General features: G+C 38.2%; 1 protein-coding gene across 10 annotated transcripts in view; it reads left to right on the top strand.

The window, feature by feature from the left end:
* The window catches only part of VTI1A (vesicle transport through interaction with t-SNAREs 1A), a 456447-nt gene that overhangs the window by 272097 nt on the left and 157462 nt on the right, over positions 1-26888 (top strand). For 2 of the 10 annotated variants that reach the window (XM_060171325.1, XM_060171327.1), the window contains exon 9: positions 15394-15430. The exons of 6 other annotated variants lie outside the window; for them this stretch is intronic. In XM_060171325.1, the coding sequence (XP_060027308.1) occupies positions 15394-15400 (7 nt within the window). In that variant the 3' untranslated portion in view covers positions 15401-15430. Of the gene's footprint in view, positions 1-701; positions 935-15393; positions 15431-26888 lie in introns of those variants that run through there. 2 more of the 10 variants (XM_060171324.1, XM_060171328.1) reach the window with 1 other exon arrangement.

The raw sequence follows: 26888 nt of genomic DNA, 5'->3' as shown, positions 1-26888 counted from the left end.
TGTTGCTTTATTTTCATTTAATTTTTTAAGAGATGTCATTTGGGTAAATGTTTTAATTTTATGGGTACTTAAAGGTGTTTTTTTAAATTTTAAGGATTATCTAAATATCTTAGATCATATGCACAAGCAAACAGATGTCTTATTTTTCTTATGTAACTAATCGTTCGTTTCTGTAAAATATGCAGGGGACTGAGGATAAACAAGTATAGGTAATGATCTATGTACAGTATTTTTAGAGGTCAGTGATAACTTTATTCTTCTGAAAAAGTGAGCCATTTTTTTTAAACTTAGATGTATTCTACATGGAATTATCTTGCATCAGAGAATGCAATATAAGAATATCATCCTGGGTAATATTTAATTTAGAACTGACTAAAAGTATGAATAAGAAATGTCGAGAATATCTTAATTTGGATTTCAAAGAGCAGAACCTATTACTAACATTATGGAGAACACTGTTTTAAAAATCACTAAAATCTTCTCCGATCATGTATCCATATAAAAGAATTTGCTAAAAGTGTTTGCTCTACTAGAAGCTAAGAATCAAAGAAATATTAAAGGTGCTTAGCCTTCAAGGGAAATGTGACTTTCTCTTAGGCTCTGTAGTGGCAAGCTCAGTAGTGCCCCTGGAATATGTCCATCCCATGTTGACCTACCTGCATGTAACCCTCTTTTTTCCTGTATGCACAATCTTAATTCAGAACCATAAACCACCAAATTCTCTGATGAAGAGTATACGTAAATGACCTAGAAAAAAAAAACACGGAGAGAAATGAGGACTGAAAGGAATGCTTCAGTGCCTATAGACAATAAAAAGGGAAAAGACCTCTATTGCTTTCCTGGGAGGGCCCCTGCGATGTGAGCTGTAACGAATATTCTGCATATGTCTCCATTTTGTCAAATCTCATTAAAGAGTGTTCCTGCTTTATGTCAATTGAGCTGTCCAGAAATCATTCATCATTTTTAGTGTAAAAAAATCATGCAGTTATTTAAATAATATCATATTAATGTTAAAGTTCAGCTGTCATTTAATAGTATGGCTTAATCAGATGTAGCATTTAGAAAAAATAGTTTAGTCAGGCTCCACATGGCTTTCAGGTTGGCAGATTTAAATAAGGATTTATGGGTTTCTGAACCAGTATGTTTTTGTCCATGTTTCTGCTTGATGTACCTCACCCTTTGTGCAGGACACTGCATAGTTATTTCAGCAAATAAAGCATCTCCTCATATTGTGTTTGAATACATTTGCAAGTCATTTAGAGAGGATGGAGAACAAACAAGTTCTACAACCTTTGACTGGGCATTCTTTAGAGAAATCATACCAATGTGGCTGTTTCATAAGCCTGCAGAAGAAAATTACTGTGCTGAAATCTACTTGGGGTTGTCTTTGCAGGCAAACCAAGTCAGTCACTCAGTCATCTCCTTTTGGGATCTGTCTAGATTATGTACAGAAGTAAGGATGCCAAGATGGACATCACTTTGCTATGTTTGAACCAACAAAGCTCTTAATTCTATATGTCCAAGGACTTTAGATCAGTGCTGGAACCCAGCTGCTTTGGAAACTAGATGTAGATAGATGATGGTTTTGTAAGTGTGTCTGCTTACTATATTGTGTGTCTGCTTATTTTTGACCTTGGAAAAGGCAAGAAAAAATTCACCAGCTTCTTTACTCAGTTATTGTTTCTGGTTCTGTAGAAAAATAACCTCTAGAGAAGTAGAACCAAGATTTGTATATCTATCTGCCTTTTATCTAGTGTTCTGATGTTGCTTTCTTTGTTATATTCCCCCCTTTTATATGATACTCATTTCCAACTCTGGCAGGATCTTATCAGAACTGCATATCTGTGTCCGATGTCATCAAGTGCTTCTCACTGTAGGAAGTTGTAATGTTGAGCCATGTGCTCCTCTTTCACCTATGCAAATGTGTCAAAGAAATGAGGGCCTGGTGTATTTATACACAGCATAAGCTTACTTTCCTATGGCAAATTCTATATGAATGATAATGAGTACATTCTACAAAATATTAACTCAACAAATGTAGTTAAAGAGTTATTCTTTTTAATATTTTTTTTACTAGGTTGTTTTTCACTGAATTGAAACAAAGAGAAGTAGCATGTTATGGTCCCTTCTTTGGGTCTGTTGTAAAAAACAGATGAAGACAATAGTCCATCAATGCCAGTGACTTCATTTACCTAATCATCTGTAAGACTGATCTAAAAAAATGTAGGGAAATCTAAATGAGTAAGTGGCAGTCACTACTACTCATTCTTTTAAATCTTCAGTGAGATACAGTTTTCATTTCCTACCTTCTTTATTTCCTTTTTTTTCTTTCTGTCTCTGAATAATCAATGTTTGTATCTTAAGCCTTGGTTGTCCTCCAGTAAAACCAATCTGAATCTTGCTTTCAGAATTCTTCATCCTAGTAACAAGATTTTCTGCCTATAAAGTATTGTGGAAGATCATAATATCTGCGTCTCAATGAAGCTATTGAAAATTATGCAACTCAGATTAATCCATTCTGAGTATTCAGAAGGGCTCAAGAAAAAGATAACCAAGAGAGAGAATGATTTAGATAATTATAAAGCCACTGTGTTAGAAAAAAATATTGAAGATGACTTTTAGGATCATAAATAAACATGTTTTAAAATGAACTAGATACACAGAAAATGTAGAGGTGGGTTTAAAGAAAAAGAAACTGATTCAACACTAATAAATAAATAATTTATCACACTAGATCACCGAAAGCAAGAAAACAAAGGAAAAATTGGTCCATTCAAAATCGTAACAGCACAACTTGACAACAGAATACAGATATAGCTGATTTCCTGGAATGTAATTTTTCTTCTGTCTTGACATGAGCTGGAGAGCTACCTGGGGAAAAACAATTCATTTCCTGGCTGCAGACAGAGTTTTAAATAACACAATATTCTGATAATAATGAAAATGGTCATGAAACAAATGACCATTCATGTGGTGGCTGAGGCAAAAGAAATGGATTTTGCATTGACTTTCACAGAATTTGATGGTTCTAATTGGTTGTCTTAAGGCATCACAAGTAGCACCAAGAGGCTTGAACATTGCTCTCATATAGCTTGCATGTGTGTACACGTTCCTCTGGATACTGTTTTCTACATTCTTGACTGGATGAGATAAATGGCAGCAGACACCAGTAAAATGAAAATGCTCAATAAAAGTAGTGAAGATTTTCACTCAGAAAACAAAGAGCAGGGGGACTCTATGCCTTTCTGTTAACACTTGAGATAACAATTCTTGAGTAACAGAATGTTTCTAAAAGTATCTGCAAGAAAGTAACAGTTCTAATTTGATATCTCCATTGACATACATCTAGAAGACATGTTACAATTTATGCTGGCTGATCTACTACTGGATGTTTATACTGACAAGAGGCTTAAAATAGCATACACTCTAAACACCTTTTCTGTATGACTGTCTCAATATCAACCAAATCACGTTCGCTCCCAGACTAACTACATATCACTCTACCACCACCCATAAATTTTTAGAAAGCAAAATACTTCCTTTGAAAAGCGAGTTTGGTATAACTTTCCAGTACACAGTAGCAATTCTGCTAAGCCTGAAGCTGAGGAGAGGCCTTCTGTAGTTTATTTATAATATGATTAAAGCAAATGGTGGCAAATGTAGTTGACCTAGCTAGCACTGTTCATATAGTACTATGTAATTTGTATATTTTTGGTAGTGCTACTTCTGAGTTAACCTTGGGAATAATTGTCACCCATCAGTGCTATCACATTTTACATTTTAAACTGCCTTGCTACTTTTGTTGAATGACAGGTAAAATATCTTGAAAACTTAAGTGTACTGTCAAAATTATTCCTAAAGATAAGTATACCAGATATACCCAGGCAAGATCTAAAGACTCTAGAAATAAGACTTTTTTTTTTTTTTTTATTTTAACCAAAGCAAGTTCTGCTGAAATTTATTCCTCATTTCTTTTTGTATTTTTTAATTTTTTTTGAAATAAGACTTTTTAATGCACAGAACTTGTTCTTAATGAAATTTGTCGTGGTTGATTTTCTTTTTTATCTTTGGAAATTCATTCTACTTGCCCTCCAGTTTTTGTCCCCAAATTTAACATTTAATAATTTTTTACTTATTCTTATGCATTATTTGAAGATTCAACAGTAGTCTTCAAGATTTTAGAGGAAAAATTTCCTTGTGAATTTAAGTTTTATATACCAAAAAGTATATATTTTCTCCACAGTTTCATACATGTATATTGTGCTTTTCTCTGGTTGTTGATTTTTTAAAATTTTATTTAGGAAAGGATTAATTAACAAAACCATAGGGTAGGAGGGGTACAATTCCACACAATTCCCACTACCCAATCTCCATATCCCACCCCCTCCCCTGATAGCTTTCCCATTCTCTATCCCTCTGGGATCATGGACCCAGGGTCATTGTGGGTTGCAGAAGGTAGAAGGTCTGGCTTCTGTAATTGCTTCCCCACTGAACATGGGCGTTGACTGGTCGGTCCATACTCCCAGTCTGCCTCTCTCTTTCCCTAGTAGGGTGGGTCTCTGGGGAAGCTGAGCTCTAGGACACATTGGTGGGGTCTTCAGTCTAGGGAAGCCTGGCCAGCATCCTGATGACATCTGGAACCTGGTGACTGAAAAGAGAGTTAACATACGAAGCCAAACAAATTGTTGAGCAATCATGGACCCAAAGCTTGGAATAGTGGAGAGGAAGTGTTAGGGAGGTACTCACTGCAAACTCTAGTGTACTTCTGCTTTCAGGTATATATTTTGCAGTAGTTTATGGATACGTGTGAACATATGCTCTCTCTCTCACAGAAACTGGTGTATATCTAGGTTTTGGGACTTTGTTAGAAAGTGAACCACCTGAGATGGAATTAGAGTGTACTATGAAAGGAAAGGTCTCACCTGAGTAATGAAGCTGAAGGGTTGTCATTCCACACGTGAAGTCTCTGGACACAGTCTGAAGTGAAGCATGTTGAGGTGGCAATCGTTGTGTTGGTTAGGTTGTGATCGGCGGATGCAATATTGTTTGATATGGATTGGGAGAGGCATACGGGAAAGTGGGCCCTATGCAATGGTTCCAGCACTGGGGGAAGTAGAGGCTTTATAGTGGAGCTGTGAGGTTCCTGCTGTCTTCGGGTTCAAAAAGACAATCGATAGTTAATGTTATCACATTATTTGGTAATTGGGTTAACTTTGAAAAGTCCTTTTGTTAGGGTTTGCTGTACAGTACCCAGTATCTTGTATATAGCTGTGCCACTGGTTGCTTCTGATCTACTTGGTCTAGGCTTTTGAGAGAGTCTGCATATCAATTACACAGCCTATATATTAAAAAGATTCAGTTTGTGTTTTGAAAAACTTCAAGACATACAATTAATTTTCCCCCTCTCATATTAACTAGTGATTTATATGACTACATTTTACTAGGAGTGTACATAAACACCATTCCCACCACCAAAAGACTGTGACCCATCCCTCCCACCCACTCCCACCCCGCACTGTCCCAGGAAGCTGCATGTCTACCCCTCACCACAGGGTTTTTACTCTGGTGCCCTACTTACAATTTGGTCAGGTCCTGCTTTTAGTTTCCCTTTCAGATCTTCTTCCTCAACTTCTGTTGATGAGTGGTATCATCCCATACTCATCTTTATCTTTCTGACTTAGCTCACTTAACATAATTCCTTCTAGCTCTGTCCAAGATGGATCAGAGAAGGTGGGCTCATTGTTCTTCATAGCTGCATAGTATTCTATTGTGTATATATACCACAGCTTTCTCAGCCACTCATCTGGTGTTGGGCACCTGGGTTGCTTCCATGTTTTAGCTATTGTGAATTGTGCTGCTATGAACATAGGAGTACACACCTCTTTTTGGTTAGGTGTTATGGAGTCCTTGGGGTATAAGCCCAGGAGAGGAATTACTGGATCATATGGAAGGTCCATGTCTAGCCTTTTGAGAGTTTTCCAGACTGCTCTTCACAGAGGTTGTACCAATTTACATTCCCACCAGCAATGTAAAAGGGTTCCTCTGTCTCCACAACCTCTCCAGCATTTGTTGCTGCTGTCCTCTTTGATGTATGCCATTCTTCCAGGAGTGAGGTGGTATCTTAGTGTTGTCTTAATTTGCATTTCTCTGACAATCAGTGACCTAGAGCAGTTTTTCATATGTTGTTAGCCTTTTGGATCTCCTCTGAGGTGAATGTTTTGTTCATATCCTCTGCCCATTTTTGGATGGGGTCATTTGCTTTTTTGGTGCTAAGTTTGCTGAGCTCTTTATATATTTTGGTGATTAGTTTCTTGTCTGATGTCTGGCATGTGAAGATCTTCTCCCATTCTGTGAGGGGTCTCTCTGTTTGTTTAATAGTTTCTTTGGATGTGCAGAAGCTTTTCAATTTGATGTAGTCCCATTGGTTTGTTTCTGCTTTAGTCTTCCTTGCAATTGGGTTTGATTCATCAAAGATGTCCTTGAGGTGTAGGTGGGAAAGTGTATTACCAATGTTTTCCTCTAAGTATTTGATTGTTTCTGGTCTGACATCCAGGTCTTTGATCCATTTGGAGTTGATTTTTGTTTCTGGTAGATAAAGTGGTTAAATTTCATTCTTTTGCATGTTACAACCCAGTTTTCCCAGCACCATTTATTGAAGAGAGCCTTCTTTTTCCATTTAATCCTTTGGGCCCCCTTATCAAAGATTAGATGTCCATAGGTGTGGGGATTTATTTCTGGGCTTTCAATTCTGTTCCACTGGTCTGTGTGCCTATTTTTGTTCCAGTACCATGCTGTTTTGATGATGATGGCTTTATAATATAGTTTAAGGTCTGGGAGTGTGATGCCTCCATTTCTGTTTCTTTTCCTTAAGATGGTTTTGGCAATTCTAGGTGTTTTCAGGTTCCAGATAAATGATTGTAGTGTTTGTTCTATTCTCTTAAAGAATCTTGGTGGAACTTTGATGGGTATTGCATTAAATTTGTATATGGCTCTGGGGAGAATATTCATTTTAATAATATTTATTCTTCCAATCCATGAGCATGGGATATCTTTCCATTTCTTGGTATCAGTTTCTATTTCCTTGAGTAGCAACTCATAGTTTTCAGTATATAAGTCTTTCACTTCTTTGGTCAACTTTATTCCTAGGTATTTGATTGATTTTGCTGAAACAGTAAATGGGAGTGATTTCTGGATGTCTTCTTCTTCAGATTTAGTGTTTGCATAAAGAAATGCCACTGATTTTTGTACATTGATTTTGTAGCCTGATACCTTGCTATATTGCCTAATAACTTCCAGTAGTTCTCTGCTGGATTCTATCATATCATCTGCAAATAGTGAGAGATTGACTTCTTCCCTTCCAATCTGTATTCCTTTTATTCCTTTCTTTGCCTGATTGCTATGGCAAGAACTTCCAATATTATGTTGAAGAGTAACGGTGACGGTGGACAGCCCTGTCTAGTCCCCGATCTGAAGGGAATGCTTTCAGCTTCTGTCCATTGAGTATGATGTTGGCTGTAGGTTTGCTATATATAGACTCCACTATTTTGAGGAATTTCCCATCTATTCCCATTTTTTGCAGAGTTTTGAGCATAAATGGATATAGGATCTTGTCAAAGGCTTTCTCTGCATCTATTGCGATAATCATGTGGTTTTTGGCTTTGCTTCTATTGATGTGGTGAATGACATTGATTGACTTACAGATGTTGAACCAGCCTTGCTTTCCTGGGATGAATCCCACTTGGTCGTGATGAACAATCTTTTTGATATATTGCTGTATCCGGTTGGCCAAGATCTTGTTTAATATTTTGGCATCTATGTGCATCAGAGATATTGGTCTATAGTTTCCCTTTTTTGTTCTGTCCCTGTCAGCTTTTGGTATCAGGGTGATGTTGGTTTCACAGAAGGTGGAAGGGAGTATTCCTGTTTCTTCAATCTTATGGAAAAGCTTAAGAAGTATGAGTACTAACTGTTTCCTGAAAGTTTTGTAGAATTCATTTGTGAAGCCATCTGGTCCAGGACTTTTGTTGTTGGGGAGGTTCTTAATAATGGTTTCAATTTCTTTGTCTCTGATTGGTGCATTTAGATTTTGTAGTTCTTCTTGGTTCAGTTTTGGAAGGGCATATGCTTCTAGGAATTGTTCCATTTCTTCCAGATTCCCTAGCTTGGTGGCGTATAGTTCTTTATAGAAGTTTCGCAGGATTCTCTGGTTTTCTGTGGTGTCAGTTGTGATGTCTCCTCCATCGTTTACAATTCTATTAATTTGAGTCTTCTCTCTTTTTTGTTTGGTGAGTCTGGATAGGGGTTTGTCAATTTTGTTTAATCTTTCAAAGAACCAACATTTGGCTTCATTGATCTTTTGTATGGTTCCTTTATTTTCGATGTTGTTTATTTCTGCTCTAACTTTAGTGATTTCTGTTCTTCTGGTTGCTTTGGGGTTCCTTTGTTCCTCTAAGTCCTTGAGGTGTGCAGTAAGGTCGTTCATTTGAGCTTCTTCTTGCTGTTTAATATGTGATTGTATGGCTATAAGTTTCCCTCTCAGTACTGCTTTAGCTGTGTCCCAAATATTTTGATAGGTTGTGTCTTCATTTTTATTTGTTTCCAGGAACATTTGAATTTCCTGCTTGAGTGAATCTCTGACCCAGTGGTTCTTAAGAAGTATGTTGTTTAGTTTCCAAATTCTGTGACTTTTAATAATTTTCTGTTTGTTGTTAAATGTAGTTTTACTCCACTGTGGTCTGAGAAGATACTTGGGATGATTTCAATGTTCTTGAATTTATTGATGCTGTCTTTGTGGTCTAATATGTGGTCTATCCTTGAGTATGTGTTATGTGGATTTGAAAAGAAGGTGTATTCCAGTTTTTTGGGGTGAAGGACTCTGAAAATGTCCAAGAGGTCTAGTCTGTCAATCTCTTCATTCAATTCTCTTGTATCCTTGTTGGTTCTCTGCTTTGTTGATCTGTCTAAGTGTGAGAGTGGGGTATTGAAGTCTCCCAGTATTATTGTATTACTGTTGATGTATTTTTGAAATTCTTTCAGTAAGTGCTTGACATATTTAGATGGTCCCTCATTGGGTGCATAGATGTTAATAATTGTTAAGTCTTCTTGGCTGATTTATCCTCTAATTATTATGTAATGTCCTTGCCTATCTTTTATTACTTTATTTAATTTAAAATCTATCGTGTCTGAGATGAGAATGGCTGTTCCTGCCCTTTTTTGTGGTCCGTTAGCCTGTATGGTAGTTTTCCATCCTTTCACTTTAAGTCTGTGTTTATCTTGTTGTGACAGATGGAATTCTTGCAAGCAGCATATGGTTGGGTTATGTTTTCTGATCCATCCCCCAACTCTGTGCCTTTTGATGGGTGAGCTTAAGCCATTGACATTTATTGATATTGTGGATTTAATGTATTGTAGTGCCATTGTTCAAAAAAATTTTTTTGTTGTTTGCTCTGATATATTGCCAGTATTATAGTGATGTTCTTGTTAATAAGAGGTCTTTTAGAACCCCTTTCAGGGCTGGTTTGGTGATGGTTGCCTCCTTTAACTGTTGTTTGTCTAAGAAGGTTTTGATCCCTCCATCTAGTTTGAATGAAAGTCTAGCAGGATATATTATCCTTGGTTGAAACCCTTTTTCATTCAGGGCTCGATAGATATGTTGCCATTCTCTTCTGGCTTTTAGAGTTTGAGTGGAGAAGTCTGCAGATAATCTTATGGGTTTTCCCTTGTATGTGACTTTTTGTTTCTCTCTTGCAGCCTTTAGGATCCTTTCTTTATCCTTACTTCTTCTCATTGTGACTATGATGTGTCTTGGTGTCTTCAGGTCTGGGTTGATTCTGTTTGTTACTCTCTGGGCCTCTTGAATCTTGATGTCCTTTCTGTTATTCAGGTCTAGGTGGTTTTCTTCTATTATTTCCTCTAGAATGTTTGCTTCCCCTTCCTCTCTTTCTTCCTCTGGCAGGCCAATTATGCGAATGTTACTTCTTTTGAGATCATCCCATATGTCTCTGTTGTTGTTTTCAGTGTCTCTAAATCTCTTTTTAAGCTCTTTCACCTCTTTCTTAGTTTTCTCTAACTCATCCTCTCTCTGACTAATTCTGTTTCTGCTTCTGTTAGTCTGCTTTCCCTTGCCTCAGCTTCTTTCTTCATTACAACTATTTCAGCTTTCAGTTCTCCAATTGCCTCAAGATAATCAGTATTTTCCTTGGGGGTCTCAACTGTTGTTTCCTTAATACTGCCATTCCTTTCCTCCAATGTTGTTTTCATTTCTGTGATTAATAAGTTTATTATTGCTTGAATACTTTTCTTATCTATGGTTACTTCTGGCTGATTTGTAGTTTCTTCTGGGCTTTTGTCTTCATCCATTGGAGTAGCAGTTTTATTTGTTTTTGATCTACCCATTTTTTTAATTTATGTGTTTCTTTTTTTTTATGCTCTGTTGTTCCTCAGTTGTTGTGTCTTGAGCACAAGCAACAATGTACTAAATACCTTTATGACAATTGCACTCACCAACCTCAGGAATTACAGTAGCAATTGAAGCAAGTATTGAAGCAGTTTAATCACTACCAGTTAGCCAAACAATTTCTCCAGCCCATGAAAAAATAGTAACCAAATCCCAGTGACGAAGAAAGAGAAAAGAAAGAAGGAATAGCAAGAATAGACAGTTATGCGAATCTACTATCCACTGTATATTCTAGGGGTAACAAGAGGGGAAAGGGAAGTAGAGCAGAGATACACACATAGAGAGTCCACTCTGTGTCAGATTTCTTCCCCAAAATAATTCACAAATTCAGAAAGGTTAAGAAGGAAGAAGTGTATGACAAGATAAAAAAAAAAGAAAAGAAAAATAAGACAAGGGAGAAAAGAGAAAAGATAAGAAAAAGAGCTGTAACTAAAGAGCAGTGAAAGGAAAGGTTTTTTTTGATTACTTTATTTTTTAATTTAATGTAATTTAATTTTTTTTAATTAATTAGGAGGAGGGAGGGGAGAGTCTGTAGAGGAGGTAGGAGTAACGAGACAAGTTCCTCCCACAATAGATAAGATGCCCACTACCCTAGCAATGAAAGATACCCTAAGAGTTAATTCTGATCAACCTAAAGGGGGGGAAGATATATGCCTTTATATAATATTAATAATAAGATAGAGCAGGGTAAAAAAAAAAAATACCCTGTCCCAGATTACCTCAAACCTCGTGATCAGAGGCAGCTGATTGTTAAGAAAGAGAAAAAAAAAACAAAAAACCTCAGGACTAGACAAGGATAGCTGAAATAGACAGTTATGCAAATCTACTATCCACTGTATATTCTAGGGGTAGCTAAAGGAGGACAGGAAGTTGAGCAGAGATACCCGCAGTGAGAGTCCAACTCTGAGTCAGAATTCTTCCCCAAAATAATTCCCAAATATTTATCAGTGAATTCAAAAGAGCACACTGTTTGGTGGTGTGGGGGATGGGGCCTGTGGCTTTGGAAGCTGTAGGATTAAGGAAGAAAGGATGACAATAATGAGAAAAAGAAAAAAAAAGCAAGAGAGAGAAAAGAAAAAGATAAGAAAAAGAACAGTGATAAAAGAGTAGTGAAAGGAAAGAGTTTTTTAATTTATTTATTTTAAATTATTTAATTAGCTATGTGTGGTGAGGTGGGGGGGTTTAGCTACTTAGAAAGAAAAAAGGCCAGAGGTTTCAGAATGGTGTAGTTTAGAATGAATGATACTCCCTGGTGGGACAGGAATCTTGGTAAAGAAAGAGGCTCAGCAGGGGAGCCTGCTAGGAGCTGGTCCCCAGGGACTGGTTATGGGGGGGGGGGGGAGGTGTGCTTAATAATTTAAAAGAAAGAAAAAAATTTCGCCCTTTTTTTCTACTCTTTTTTAACCCAAATTAAGTTATAGTCACCTCCTTGGTGTCACCGCTAGGACCCCTTATTGACTGGCCTACTAAAGGCAGAAAATCCTACCGTTTCCAGAAGATGTGGTCAGAGCTTAAGCCACTAGCAGCTTCTCAGTCTGCCATCTTCCGGGAACTCCTGGTTGTTGATTTTTGTTTTGCTTTTGTATTTTATCTTGACCCTCCTTTTCCTGCTTTAACTGATGATAAACATGGACCCTAATCTGAAACTGGCATAACAAAACTTTGATCTCCAAGATAGACTTCAGCTTTTTTTATTTATTTAGTTAGTTAGTTAGTCCCTTTTGTTGCCCTTGTTGTTTTATTGTTGTAGTTATTATTGTTGTTGCCATTGTTGGATAAGACAGAGAAATGGAAAGAGGAGGGGAAGACAGGGAGGGGGAGAGGAAGGTAGACACCTGCAGACCTGCTTCACCACCTGTCAAGCTAGACACCTACAGACCTGCTTCACCACCTGTCAAGCTAGACACCTGCAGACCTGCTTCACCACCTGTCAAGTGACTCCCCTGCAGGTGGGGAGCCGGGGGCTCAAACCGGGATCCTTACGCCAGCCTTTGTGCTTTGCTAGACTTCAGCTTTTAACCAAATGTTTTATTCTTACAGAATAAGATGACTAATTTTTCCACGCATTCTTTAAACTTAGCAGACCTAAGATCTGAGTTAGAATTGTATTATTTTTTAGTTGTGTGTGTATGTGTGTGAATAAATGTGTTTCTATACATTTCACTTTTTTTGTTTGTTTTTGTGCTATGATTTCTTCCAGGCTGAACATAAGTATTATTTTTACCACACTTAAAAATTTCTTATTTCTTTATCTATGTTTTGGTGATGTTCTTGTAGCTATAAACATAGAACTTTCATCTTTTTAAAGATATTTTGGTGAACCAAATTAAGTTATATGTCACTTTATCAGCTGCATTAATTGAATCCTAAGTGTATGCAACCCTAGCCATATCTGACACCATATTAGCCCAGTAAATGAATCATTATACTCATTTTAAAGATGAAAGAACTATTCATAGTAATAATTAAATAAACTATCAATAGTCACATGAATAGAAAGGTACAGGGTTAAAATATGAACGTATTGACCAGCTCTTTTGAATGGACTACACTAAAATTCTCGATTTTCACTAACTAATGGTGAAATGAGAAAAATAAAAATAAGCATGTTACTTTTCATTAAGTTAATTGCTACTTCTCTGTGTCATAATTTTATTTCTCCTGTAAAATAATTGTTAGGTCATAAACATGTCCTTGAAGTAATTATTTTAGTAAAAAGAAGAGCAAAAACTTGAAGTGTTTAAACAATGGAAATCAAATATAACCTTTCCACATTTTCATCATCTTATACCAGTCTGGAAATCCAAAGTTTACAGGTCATTATATTCTACACTATAATGTGTGTGTGTGTGTGTCTCTCTCTCTCTCTTTGATTTTTATTATCTTTATGTTTTGGATAGAGACAGCCAGAAATTAAGAGAAAGGGGGAGAGAGACAGACACTTGCAGCCCTGTTTCACCACTTGTGAAGCTTTCCCTTCATGAGGAATTTGAACCTGGGTCCTTGTACACTGTAACATGTGAGCTCAAACAGGTGCACCATCGCCCAGCCCCCTAATGTCTCATTTAAACACTGATATCTTCTAGGAAGTAGGCACTTCCTGGGTACTTGTTCAAACTATTTTATCTTCCTCACAGTCTATAAGTTATATACTACAGCTCTCTCCTTAAAAAAAGAAAAAAAGAAGAGGTGGAAGAGGAGAAAGAGAAGGAGGAGGAGGGAGAAACTACTAGGGCAGGGAATGAAGATCAGCAGTAGAGCTTCTGCCTGAGTTCAATTCCCATCATCACCTGGGATAACAGGAAAGAAAATTCCATGGAGGACAGAGCCTTGCTTTGTTTTCTCTAACACTCATCTCTCTAGTTCTTTTACATAAAAAATAAATAAAGTTAGAGGACTTATTCAGTAAAGCACACATGCATAAGGACTCAAGTTCAGGCCCAGGACCACAACATAGGGACTCAGGATCACCTGCAGGGCAGACATTTCATTAGCAGTGAAATAGTGCTAGAGTGTCTCTCCTTTTCTCTTTCTCTCTCCCACGCTACTTTCTGTCTCAGTCTTTATCTAGTTGGGGAGTCTTTTTTTTTTTTTTCTACCAAGAACCATTTGGATATTTATAATTTGTGGGCCATACAAAATCACCAGCTTAAAAATTAGCACTTAATGTTACTATAACAAAAGTGCCTAGATTTTAAAATATTTTTAAATTATCTATATTTATTGGATAGAGACAGCCAGAAATCAAGAGGGTAGGAGGAAATGGAGAGGGAGAGAGAGAAAGAGAGACACTTGCAGCACTGCTTCACCACTAACAAAGCTTTCTTCCTTCAGGTGGAGACCAGGGGTTCAAATCTGGGTCCTTGTGCATTATAACATGTGTGCTCAACCATATGTGCCACCACCTGGACTCCAAAAGTTCCTAGATTATTGAATTTTGAGTCCTCCCTGCAGTTGCCATTGCAGAGGCAACCAAATAATTTTGGGCCAGACATCCCTCACCCTTGATTTAGAGGGGGAAAAAGTGGGTGGGAGGACTCTGGAACAGTGTAGTCATGCAGGTACCAAACCCCAGCAATTGCCCTAGTGGTAAAATTTAAAGCAAAATAAAGTTGAGAAAATGGTGCCAGAAGGTGGCTCTGTGGTAAGCACCTATGTGAAACCCTGCATTCAGTCTCTGGCTCTGCATTATAAAAAGAAAGTTGAGTTGTTAAGTATCATCCAGCTGTACATAAAGTCTTTCTCCAGAGTCTGCTTTTCCACCTGTACTGAACTGGCACCCCACTGTGGAAAACCAGAAGCTTCACACATGGTCAGACAGTCATCCTGGGTTTGCAAATGATTGTTCATGCAAATAATGTGAAAAGAAAGAAGAAGAGATACCCAATAAACCTAACACACATATACACATAAAAGTAATGAAAAAACCCTACCAGATCCCACTACATTAGGATGAGCTGAAGATACTCAGTTTTGCTGGTCTAGCTTCACGGGTGGGAGACAGATGGGTTTCGGCACCTTAGTTAAAAAGAAAGGGGGACATGTTGGTCTGCTTCTATATTCTGCTTCTAAGACCCCTTCTGTTGCACTGCTTGTGGTCTGTTTACACAATCATTGTTTTGTTCGCACTGGTTTAATCCCCACTGGTTCACCATGCGCTTTTTCCTTCTCCCCACACCCTATCCTATGTACATCCTCTTCCAACCTGACACTTCCGCCTCAGGAGATATATAAGGAAAGGATTGTGATTAGAGCTAGATCACACTGCATTCCCGCTCAGTAAAGATTGGACGGCATTCCCAGCTCAGCCATGAGTCCCTGGTCGTCTCTCTCACGCCTCCGAAGCTAGCCTGGCAAGTTTTGCCTTGGTAAATGTTGCTATGGACCAGTGGTGAATATGTTTTTAAGAGATCTTTAGAATTGTTTGATTTTTTTAGATCATAGACTGCATGGCGTTAACCAGAACCAACAACTGTAAGTGATAAGTGGTGGAGCACCAGACTTGTATATGTAAGGTCCTAAATTTGATCCCTGGCACTGCACTGCCAGGCTAGCATGGGGGTGCCTCTTCCAGGGTGCATATTCTCTGTGTTGGAGAGAACGCGACCAGAGCCAGCCTGGCTGCTACTCACTCAGCGATGCGAGGGAGATGACTCATGAACAGAGCTCGTGGTGGCAAGGCAATTCAATTCTTTATTGATCAGGGAGCCCAGGCTTTTAAAGTGCAGACCCGGAAATGGCAAGTCGGAAATGGAAATGGCTAGGACAGGGAGGGAGAAAGGCAAAAAGGAGCTGGAAAAGTAGGAACTTCCTTAGCAACTGTTGCAAGGGTTTTAAATGGTAGGATTAATAATACCCTGCAGTCAGGGAGGGTCTTGAGGGTAGAAAGAAGATAGATCAAAGGAATGGAATGGGTGGGGATCTTTCAGGCAAAACAATGATTATGTAGATAATAAGGGAGCAGACCATAGTGTCAAGAATGCAGGGTGCTTTGTGAGGCAGGGAGTCTGATAAGACAAGAGGATGGATGTCCCCTCAAGTAAAGCCCTGCCAAGCTCAACCACATCCTCACAATTTTCCGACATCTCCCCCTTTCTTTTTATCTAATGGCCATAGTATCAGGAATGCAGGATGCTTTGTGAGGCTGGGAGTCTTATAAGATGGGGCAGACCTTTGGGGTTACTCCTGTCCATTGCTCAACTTCTCAGTAGAGAGACTGACAGGATAGATGCACTCCTCAGGTCAAGCCCTGCCAGGCTCTACCATATCCTCACAATTTCCTGACACTGCATATGTCAAAGTGAGATTCTAGTTTTAGTCTCTCTCTTTCATTAAATAAATATAAAACTCTTGAAAATGTGCAGGAAAAGAATCTATAAATCTCCATTATCTTTAGTTTTTGCATGTATCATTTTCATGGTATGGGGCTTGTGGAAAAGTCATGGTGTATCTTTTCTGTTTTGCTCTGTAAAAAAGTGCATCTGGACTTTTCCAGTAACCCAGTCTTATCTTTTATTACCTGGAGCCATATTCTTCTTGTGGAAAACAATTCTAGTTTTGTTTAATTCTTTTTTAAAATAAAATAAAAACAAGTTATTACAGAAATGGTGGTTTACAAGACAGTTGTTGACATACAAATATTAGATCATATCTCTCCTTTGTAGGTTTCTGTGCACCATTCCCACCACCTATCCAAATCTTTCTCCACCATCATGTATTCGGTATCCATCCCTTCTGCCCTCTTCTTTTCCTTCCCTAGAATTTTTCACTTTGTTGTTCCTTTTTTTTTTTTTTTTTTTTAACCAGAGCACTACTCAATTCTGGCTTATGGTGGTGCAGGAGATTGAACCTAGGACCTGTAGCCTCAGGCATGAGAGTCTGTTTGCATAATCATTATGCTATCCCTCCACTCCTCCCATTCTTTTCTTGCTTCTTGGTTTCCACCTATGACTGCATCATGTGGTATTCATCTTTCTCTTTCTGGTTTATCTCAATTAGCAGGATTCCTTCCAAAGTGAGGTAAAGGAGATGATATCATCATTTCTGTTTGTTTGTTTGTGTTTGTTTTTACAGCTGAGTAACCCATTATGTTTTTCTTAGCCACTCATCTGTCATTGGGTTGGGTTGGGTTGTTTCTTGTGCTCTTTAGGTAGATCCCCAGAAAGTGACATTGTCAGGTCCTCTCTAGTGTTTGAGGAACTTTTAGATTGTTTTCCATAGTGGTTTACTCAGTGTGCTTTCACACCAACAGTGTAGAAGAGTCTCATTTTCCCCATAACCTCACCAGCACTTAATGTTTTTGTCCTTTCTGATGAATAACATTGTCAAATGTTTAATTTGGTATCTCTCATAGTTGCCTTTATTTGCATTTCTCTCATAATGAGTGACTTTGAGCATTTTGTTGTATGGCTGTTGGTCATCTGGGTATCTTCTTTGGTAAAAATTGTGGCCACATCCTTTCCACACTTTTAATGGGTTTGTTAGTTTTTTTGTTTGTTTGTTTGTTTTTTACTTTATTTATTTATTACTTCTTTTTGTTACTGAGTTTTGTGAGCTCTCTATTTTGGTTAGTAGTCCTTTGTCTGATGTGTGGCATGAAAAGATCTTCTCCAATTGGGTAGGGTGTCTTTCTGTTATGGTGGTATTTTCTTTGGCTGTGGAGAAGCTTTTCAGTTTTATATATTTTTTTCTTTTTTTTTTTTTTTTGTTGTTTTAACACCAGAGCACTGATCAGCTCTGCTTTATGATGGTGGGGGTGGGGAGAGAGGAACCTGGGACTTCATTGCCTCAGCCATAAGTGTCTCTTTGCAGAACCTTTATGATATCTACTCCCGCCCCCCCCTTTTTTTTTATTTGCCTACAAAATTATTGCTGGGGCTCAATGTCAGCTATATGAATCCTCTATTCCCATGGCCATTTCTTTCCTTTTTATTTTACTTGATATGACAGAGAGAAATTGTGAGGGGAAGGGAGATAGAGAGGGAGAGAGAAGATAGACACCTGCAGACCTGCTTCACCATCATTGAACCACTCCCCTGCAGGTGGGGACCAGGGGCTCAAACCTGAGTCCTTAGGTATGCTAATGTACATACTTAACTGGGTATGCCACCGCTCAATAGCCACCCCCTTTTTTGTTTTCATTACTGTTGGATTTAATTGTACAAAGGTGTCTCCAAAGCAAGTATAATGGAATGTTCTGCCAATGTTTTCTCCTATGTATTTGGTGTTTCCTGGTCAAATATCTGTGTCTGTGATCCATATGGAGTTAACTTCTGTGCATGGTGATATGTTGTGGTCCTGTTTCATTCTTCCACATGTTCCAAGCAAATTTCCCATCACTATTTGCTGAAAAAGCTCTCCCTTCTCCTTTGTCAAAAACTAGTTGTCTATAGTTGTGGGGGCTGTTTAAGTCTTTAAAATAAAATTTCTGAAGTCTAGAAATAGCACAGCTGATAGAGTACAAACCTTGTTGTGTGTGAATCCTTGCCTCAAGCATTGACATCACATAGGATACAAGGGGTGACAGCAGGGGAACTCTGTGGATGATGGAGCAGAGCTGTGGTGACTCTCCTCTCTGAGTCTAGTCTTCTTCCTTTCTCCCTCCCACTCCCCACTCCTTCTCTCTCTCATCCCTCTCTCCCTCTTACAATTAAAAAAAAAAAAAGACTGAAAATCTCGCCCAGAGAAGCTGCTCAGTAGTGGTTTTGCTCATGTCGTAGTTGTTAGTTCTCAGTGCCCTACAAAAAAGTAAATAAATTAAATTAAAATAAATAGAAATTTACATGTAGACATCATGAAGCATATACTTTATTGGATAAAAGGGCTCTCGAGTCACATGGACTCTGTCACTTTCTAGCTGCTAACTTTTGGCAAGAACTTTCTGTGCTTTGCTTTTTATTACTTTATTGCTTTCTCTTTTCCCCACCTTATTAGTCAGGAATCTTGTGTGTACTAAAGACATAAACCTACATCAAACTGACTATACGTAGAAGGGAAAAAAAGGAAATATATTGCTTTGTGTTAAATAATTCAAGGGCAGGAGCATCTTCAAACACAATGTACCACTTCTGGCGCTTCACACTTTGTGTGCCTAACCCACTGTGCTACTGCCCAGCACTCCCAGCTGAACTTTTATCAGTGCCCAGATCTCAGATGCAGTATTCCTTGGTCTCTCAAGTCACAAACTGCACCATAGTTTGTATTTCTTATTCATCGCTTCTGCTTTGTACTGTGTATTATAGCTATTAGCAACAACATTAATTTTCTTCGAGACCTTTCTTTAATACCCTTGCATATCCCCAGGAGGATTTTATGCAGTTCCCACAGTCTTGTTTAACAAGTTGAAATGACTCGGAGAGGAAATCCAAGTGGAAGAAATAAAGCAAAGCCAGTGAATAGCTTTAGAGTCCCTGAAGCTTGGGCTTTCAGCAGATCCCTGCCCAGAAATCAGACAGGCTAAAAATGTCCAACCTGAAAGCAAGGCAGGAAGCATAGGTTTACTATATTTTATAAAATTAAAATGACCTTTTGTAGAGGTCAAGTGGACCCTTTCATCCCATGGAGACAGACCCTTGATGGAATGGTTACTGGGCGGTGCTGACAGTTGTCCAGGAACTTCCCTGCTCTGCACGGTGTGAGGAGTTTCTGTATAACAACTTCTCTTTGGGGTCCTCAGGTCAGGCCTCTGTTCTCTGGATTGTAACTACACGAAGTCAGGAACCTCTTTGCATTTAGCACAGAACCTCTTTTCCTGGCCCAGACCTCATCAATGAATAATCTTTAGAAGTGTGCCTAAGAAGAGTTCAAAGTCACTATCCAGGCCCATATGGGTATTATTTAGCTAAAACCCTTAGGGTTTTTATCTATTGTACTTTGGCTACAATGTAAACAAATTCATTCAAAGATGAATTAAATGACTTCACAAAGGCAGAATATTTTTGCTTTTTACTTAGCCACAATAGAAAAGCATCTTATATTTTTCTCGGCTATGTGCCACAATTTGACCTAATTCTTGAATCACCCTTCTTTTATGATGTTTCCTCTTTTTTCCCAGGATACTTGCCATCCTTTAATTCGATGCAGAATATGAAGGGTGTACTTTACCTTCACCATCAATGCCTTCTTTGAATGCAGCCTTGAGCTGTTAACTTGAAGCAAGGAGCCCTGGGCCTTCCTTATAAACAAGTAGTGGAGCCCTCAGCCTCCCCCTTGTAAAGGTCTTTATTTATTAATATATACCACCATCAAAACAACATTTTACAATTCCAGACCCCTGCACCATTACACCACTGTCTGCTCCAGTGTAAGTTGAGGGAAGCCTTTGGCCATATGTTTCATTAAATACCAAGGGCAGTAGACAATATCTGAACTTTATAAAGCAAGTGTCAGGGCTTCTCCCTTCACAAGCCCCCCCCCCCCCCCCCCGTGGCTGCTGTCGCCCTCACTACCACTGCCGCCACCACCACCACCATATTTTTTGTTTGAACACTCACATTGTAAATTAGCGTATTCACACATCAATTTTAAAAGGCTCGCTGTGTTATGAGACGGGACAAAGCATGCTCAGTAACAGCTCATGCACAGTGCAGGTGGTCGAGCTAGCTGCTCCCCAGATCAAAAGTCAAACGACTGTGAATCTTCTTTTGAAAGTGCAGTTAGGAAGACAAGGCTAGGCTTATCTGCACAAACAAGAACGAGTTATAGATATACATCACAAATGCAGGAGGACAAAAGGGGGTTTCATACTCTTGCAGGATATGAAAACCTCCTAGTGCTGACAAATCTGAGGGCAACTTGAGAATACACAGCTGAGTTTTTTTTCCCTCTTCTTCTTTGGGAGAATTACTTTTATCGTGTAGCAATTGATAATTATTATTTATGCTTAGGTGCTGTTCCTAAAGTAGCTGAGACTGTTTTAAGCCATCTTTGGGGGCAGGAAATGGCTCCTTTTCATGGTTGCATTTTATTTTTCAGCAGCATTTAAGGACAGACTCCTATTTATACCACACAAGCAGTTTTGTCTGTTGTAAACAAAGTAAGTGGCTGGGAATTGTGCTTTCCCAGAAATGTTTTCCAGGGAAACCATAATAAGAAACAACTGTGTACATCTTGAGAATTTGCCATCTAGGTATCAAAATTCTTTGCTCTTATGGAAATAAAAAAAAAATACTGTTAAGAATTATTGTCAATATCCACAAGTGTAATTAAAGCATTTCTTAAATTGCAAAAGCTGGCCACCTCGTTTGTTTTCATTGAGATTGTTTTCCCTTTTAGTTTTAACTTGTCTCTGACATCTGTTGATAAGACAGAAGTTGAAATGACAGGAGTCATAATTCTTTTTTAACCTCATTTTTCTCCTCCTTCTCTTTTTCCTTCTCCTTCTCCTTCTCCTCCTCCTCCTCCTCCTCCTCCTCCTCCTCCTCTTCCCCCTCCTCCTCCTCCTCCTCCTCCTCCTCCTCCTCCTCCTCCTCCTCCTTCTTCTTCAAGCTATGGCTTCTTGTGCAAAGTTTTGTGAAGGAGTTTGGAACTAAAATATGAATATCAATGGGGGAATGCCAAAATTGTAAGTTTGCTAGTATTTTAAAAGAGGGTTGGAAATACTTGGTATTTTGAGAAAATAATACTCTTCTTTCCTGTACAATTATAGTTTACTGGGGCCAAGGTGGGGGGGGGTGTCACATTCTGTTTTCTGCCTTCTAATATGTTAATGATTCAGACACTCAGAGATGTCTGAATCAGATGTTCAGATGCTTTCAAGAAATCAGATTCATGGTCTCAATCCATAGAGCCATCCAAGTTCAAGCCTGGCTCCTACTACATTGGTGCTATTATCTATCTATCTATCTATCTATCTATCTATCTATCTATCTATCTATCTATCTATCTACCTATCTACCTATCTACCTATCTACCTATCTACCTATCTACCTATCTACCTATCTACCTATCTACCTCCCTCCACCCCTCCATCCCTCTCCCTTTCTTTATCTCTCCCTCTGTCTCTATATTAAAAAAAAAAAGAGATCACACCATCTTTAAAAAAGTAAGAGAAATAAGACATTGTTATAATCTACTAGGGTAAGATAGAAACAGGCTGGGGGTATGGGTTGACCTGCCAATGCCCATATCCAGTGGAGAAGCAACTACAGAAGCCAGAACTCCTACCTCTGCACCCCAAAAAGAATTTTTGTTCATACCCCCAGAGGGGAGAGGACTAGAGGGCTCTGAAACTCAATTCCAACAGGACCCAGAGAGAGAAGATGAAAAAAAGACAGACATTCGGAAGTAGTAACAGGTGGAGGCATGACTTAAGAGGGAAGAGAAGGCAGGGCCCTAGAAAAAAAAATGGACAAAAATGCAGACAGAAAGAAAGATAGTTAGAGAAATAATAGTCAATTTATATCTGTGACCTGGGAGAACCACTTCAGTTTCCAATGGAGGGAATGGGGACAAAGAATTCTGGTGGTGGGAATGGTCTGTAATTGAACCCCTGTTATTTTGTAATTTTTTTAAAAAAGACATTGTTATAGAACTAGACAAATACCACTTAATTACTTTGATACTCTCCTTTGAAATATGCTCACTTCTAAGAACCACTTATTTAGTGTTTTCCACAAAGTTTAGCAAGAAATTTTATAGAGATGATTTCCTTAGTAAATGGGATTATTTAATTATCCAAAATATTAAAATATATAAAGATGTCAAAGGACAGGAGAATTGGGCAGTAGTGCAACAGCTTAAGCTCATGTGGTGCAAAGCGCAAGGACCTGCATAAGGATCCTGGTTCCAGCCCCTGGCTCCCCACTTGCAGGGGAGTCACTTCACAGGCGGTGAAGCAAATCTGCAGGTGTCTATCTTTCTCTCCCCCTCTCTGTCTTCCCCTCCTCTCTCCATTTCTCTCTGTCCTATCCAACAACAACAACATCAACAACAACAATAATAACTACACAACAATAAAAAAACAAGGGCAACAAAAGGGAAAATAAATAAATTAATAAATATAAAAATTAAAATGTTTTTTTAAAATGCTAAAGGACTATCAAAAATAGGTTCTTTAAGACAGTCATAGCAATTAAATTTTATTTAGGGCTCAGTGGTTTATAATGTATTGGTTTTTGATATTGTGGTTCACATACGCTATTTTTATTTAATGTAATCTCCATAAAATCTGATGATTGATGTTGTCATTACTATCCTTATGTTACTGATAATTCAGTCTTGCTCATAATTATTTTACCAAAATAGGCTAAAACTTGGACAAGCCCCCTAGTTTTTTAGATACAAGTTCTTTAGCAAGTTCTTCTTTGCTTGTTTTTTTTTTTTCACTTGTGATTAATATTGGCTTATAGGATTGTAAGATAACAGTGTATACTTGAACACCACACTCTCCACCAAAGTTCTGTGTCCCCAACCTTGCACCTCCCAAAGATAACCACTATAGTTCACCACAGTCGTAGAAATAGTTTAGTTCCTTCCTGCCCCACCCCCATCCTCACTAGGCAAAATCTTTGTAGTAACAAGCACCATGTTCTTCAACAGCAAATGCTTAACAACTATTGGGTAAAGAAGAATATGTTAAGTATCAGACATTAAAGAAATTTCAAACTATACTCACAGGTACATTGATATTCTTACAAAACAACAGTCTTATGCTAGGGAGATAGTTCAGTGGCTTAGTACAGGACTTGCATGCCTGAAACTATTGGTTTGTTTCCTGACACTGCATATTCCAGAACTGAGTAGGGCTCTTCTCTCTCCCTCTATCTCAAGAATAAATCAGTAAATGCATCTTTAAAAAAAATAATAACAATGCATAGCAACTTGTGCTGTGTTGCAAGTGAGAGGCAAATGCAATAGGCAATGGCAGGAAGAAGAAATCCTTACATCCTGTAGTTAGATTAAACTCTGGAGCACGTAGATGGCAGGTATCTAGCCCTGAAAGTTTTTGCCCAGACATTAAACACAGCTACAGTGTATGCTGCCTCCCATTATATGCAGCTTCAAATTTATAATCCCTAGAAGTAGAATTTGGATGCTGGGGGGTGATATTAGAAAGTTCTATTTAACCACCACTGTGTTGTACACGACACAAGAAGTTATCAAGCAACTTACAACTGCATTTGCTCATAAAGTTGATAGAGTCCAGACTTATTAAGAAGTATTTTAAATGATATTGGAATTTTTAAGGACTTAGACAACTATGGTTTAAATTTGCCTAAGTAGTCTAGATTGTAACCAATTATAAAAAAAAACCTTTTCACTCTCTGAACACCGATTTTAGAAAAGATATTGGAAATTTGTATGCAAGTGGCTAAAATAGCATTCATATAAAACTTTACAGCCTTTGAAATTATAGTTCATGCTGACCGTACATATGATTCATAAATAGATGCAAAGACTGTTGGCAGAATGCATGGATTATTGTTGGCTATTAATTACTTGCTAAGTGTATTACTTAAAAACACTGCATTTCTTCAAACATTCCAATTCAGCCTTTCTCGTCAAATGGGCTTATAGAAATTTAGTTTGTAGAAAACTTGCCCAGCCAATAAAGAAAAGCTTTCATTTTCTATTCTGTATACATGATCTGAAGCCATAGCCTTTTAGGTCTTTTAATCTGTTTGTTCAAGGCCAAGCTATTTATATGGGTAATTTTTAAAGCTTCTGTATAAAGGAGAAAAGAACATTTTATTTATTCACTGGGGGTTTTATATGCCTTGAAATTGCATAGATAAAGTATTTCCAAGCTCATAGATCTGGAGGAGATAAAAGGTTCCGTATTTTATAATGCTTTATGTAAGCTTTTCAAATGTACAGTTTTTTTCATGGCTAGAATTTTTTAAAATAAAACATTATTTCACTATTGTAATAGTGAATATTGTAATTGGAGTTTGATGCAGGCATCTTTTTCCTTCCCTGAATTATACACTAAATCCCATGTTTAAGACTCATTTTAGGGCATTTTTTTATCTTTTGGAATTTAATAATTCTCTTGTTGGAGAAATTAATTTACCAACCTTCAGTTTTAGTGGTGAACCACTGTTTGATAAGACTGTAAGTGGAAGACAAAATAATTTGATATAAGAGACAAGTGTGAGAGATATAATTTGACTTAGTAACATATTGATATAAAGATGAAAAATGACTTACCTCCCCCTCCTTAAGTACTTTTGATAAGCCTGGTAGACAGTGAAAAGAAGAGGCATTTGAAACTCTGGGGCAACTGGATCCAGACCATATTTGGGGTGAACATAAGCTGCTGTTAGTTCTGCCATGTCAGGGCCAAGAAACAGTTTTTGCTGGCTGGAGCATTCCCATGCTATCACGGTCATCAGACAGGTGGGGAATAAATATTGTAGAATGGTGGGGCATTTGAAGAGCAAGCTCCTGATCCCTAGGACTCAATTTGGACAGGCTTCAATTGGAGCAAACAGGTGTTCCTGGGAGGAACTGTCCTCAGGTGGCTGGGGGGGGATGCCATTCTTTCACACACATTAAAAGTTCCCCTTCTCTCTGCCTGCAGGAAAATTAGAATAAACTAAAGCCTTTTCTTTTGAAATGGAAAAGTAGTAAAAATATGGCAGCAGGTTTTGGCTCTGACTGGATTTCTGTGGAGCATATAATCTATCTTGAATGATGAGGATCTTAAAACACAGCATCCTTATAATTTTCAGCATAGACCATGTTGTGAAAGGGAAGAAATGCAAAGAATTGTTTAACCAAAGACTGTACCTAGAAAATGAAATAGTCCTACCTTCTGGTATTTATTTGTTCTTGCACCAAATATTTATTTGGTAAACACTTTTAATTTCTAGGCTAAGAGCTGGGCATAGAGAGGCAGAAAAAGGTCCTGTTTGGCGGTGGGGCCGGGGGAGGGGGCTTACCTTAAGTTGACATAATGGTGTCTGCACAGAGTCTGAAAGTGAACCTGAACAGTCTACAAAAGACGATGGACAGAAAGTGGTTGCTGACATCAGAGGGATTTCTTTTCTGTACTTTTCTGTAGTGTCACCATATTGAGGATATGGCTGACATGTTTGATTCAGGGATTTTATTTTTCAATCAGTTTTTTTTTTTTTTTTTTTTTTAGCAAATGCTTGATTTGGGGGTCAAACAGTGACACTACCTGTTAAGCGCACAACTTACCATGCTCAAGGATCCAGGTTTGAGCCCTGGCTCCCCACCTGTAAGGGGGATACTTCACAAGCAGTAAAGTAAGCCTGTAGGTATCTTTCTCTCTCCTTCTCTATCGTGCCTCCCCTCTCAATCTCTCTCTGTCCTAGCCAATAAAAAAAAAAAAAAAAGAGGAAAAAATTGGCCACCTGGAGTGGTGTTTCATAGTGCTGGCACCAAACCCCAGCAATAACCCTGGTGGCAGGGGGAAAAAAATGCTTGATTTCACAAAGTATATGTGAAATATATAAAACTGTGTAAATGTATATAAATGTGTAAATGTATATATATATATATACCTTGTGAACTATGTATATAAATAAAGTAAATATAGGTGCACAAATAAAAAATCTATTTTTAGAGCAGTACTCTAGAGTATGAATCATGTAGAGCTGGACCCCAAGCCCAATACCTCATGTTTACAAGCCCCAAGATCTACCAGTTCACCATCTCCCAGGCTGCTGAACCGTATTTTTTTTCTATAAAACATAAGGCAGTCATATCTTTAAAGTGCTCGGGTTTTTAAAAATTATTTACTTATTTATTGGGTAGAAACAGAAACTGAGGGGGAAGTGGAAGACAGAGGGGAAAAGACACCTGCAGCATTGCTTCCTGACTTGTGAAGCTTCCCCCCTGAAAGTAGAAACCAACGGCTTGAATCCAGGTCCTTGTACATCATAACATGTTCATGCAACCAGGAGCATCACCAACCAGCCACCTTAAAAGAAGTTTTTTTTAAGAAAAAAATGTTTTTAATGTC

The sequence above is a fragment of the Erinaceus europaeus genome, chromosome 14, assembly GCF_950295315.1.
Source record: "Erinaceus europaeus chromosome 14, mEriEur2.1, whole genome shotgun sequence".
Classification (NCBI taxonomy): domain Eukaryota; kingdom Metazoa; phylum Chordata; class Mammalia; order Eulipotyphla; family Erinaceidae; genus Erinaceus; species Erinaceus europaeus.
Note: the sequence above shows the minus strand (reverse complement) of the source record. Positions and strands in the feature narration are given on the sequence as shown.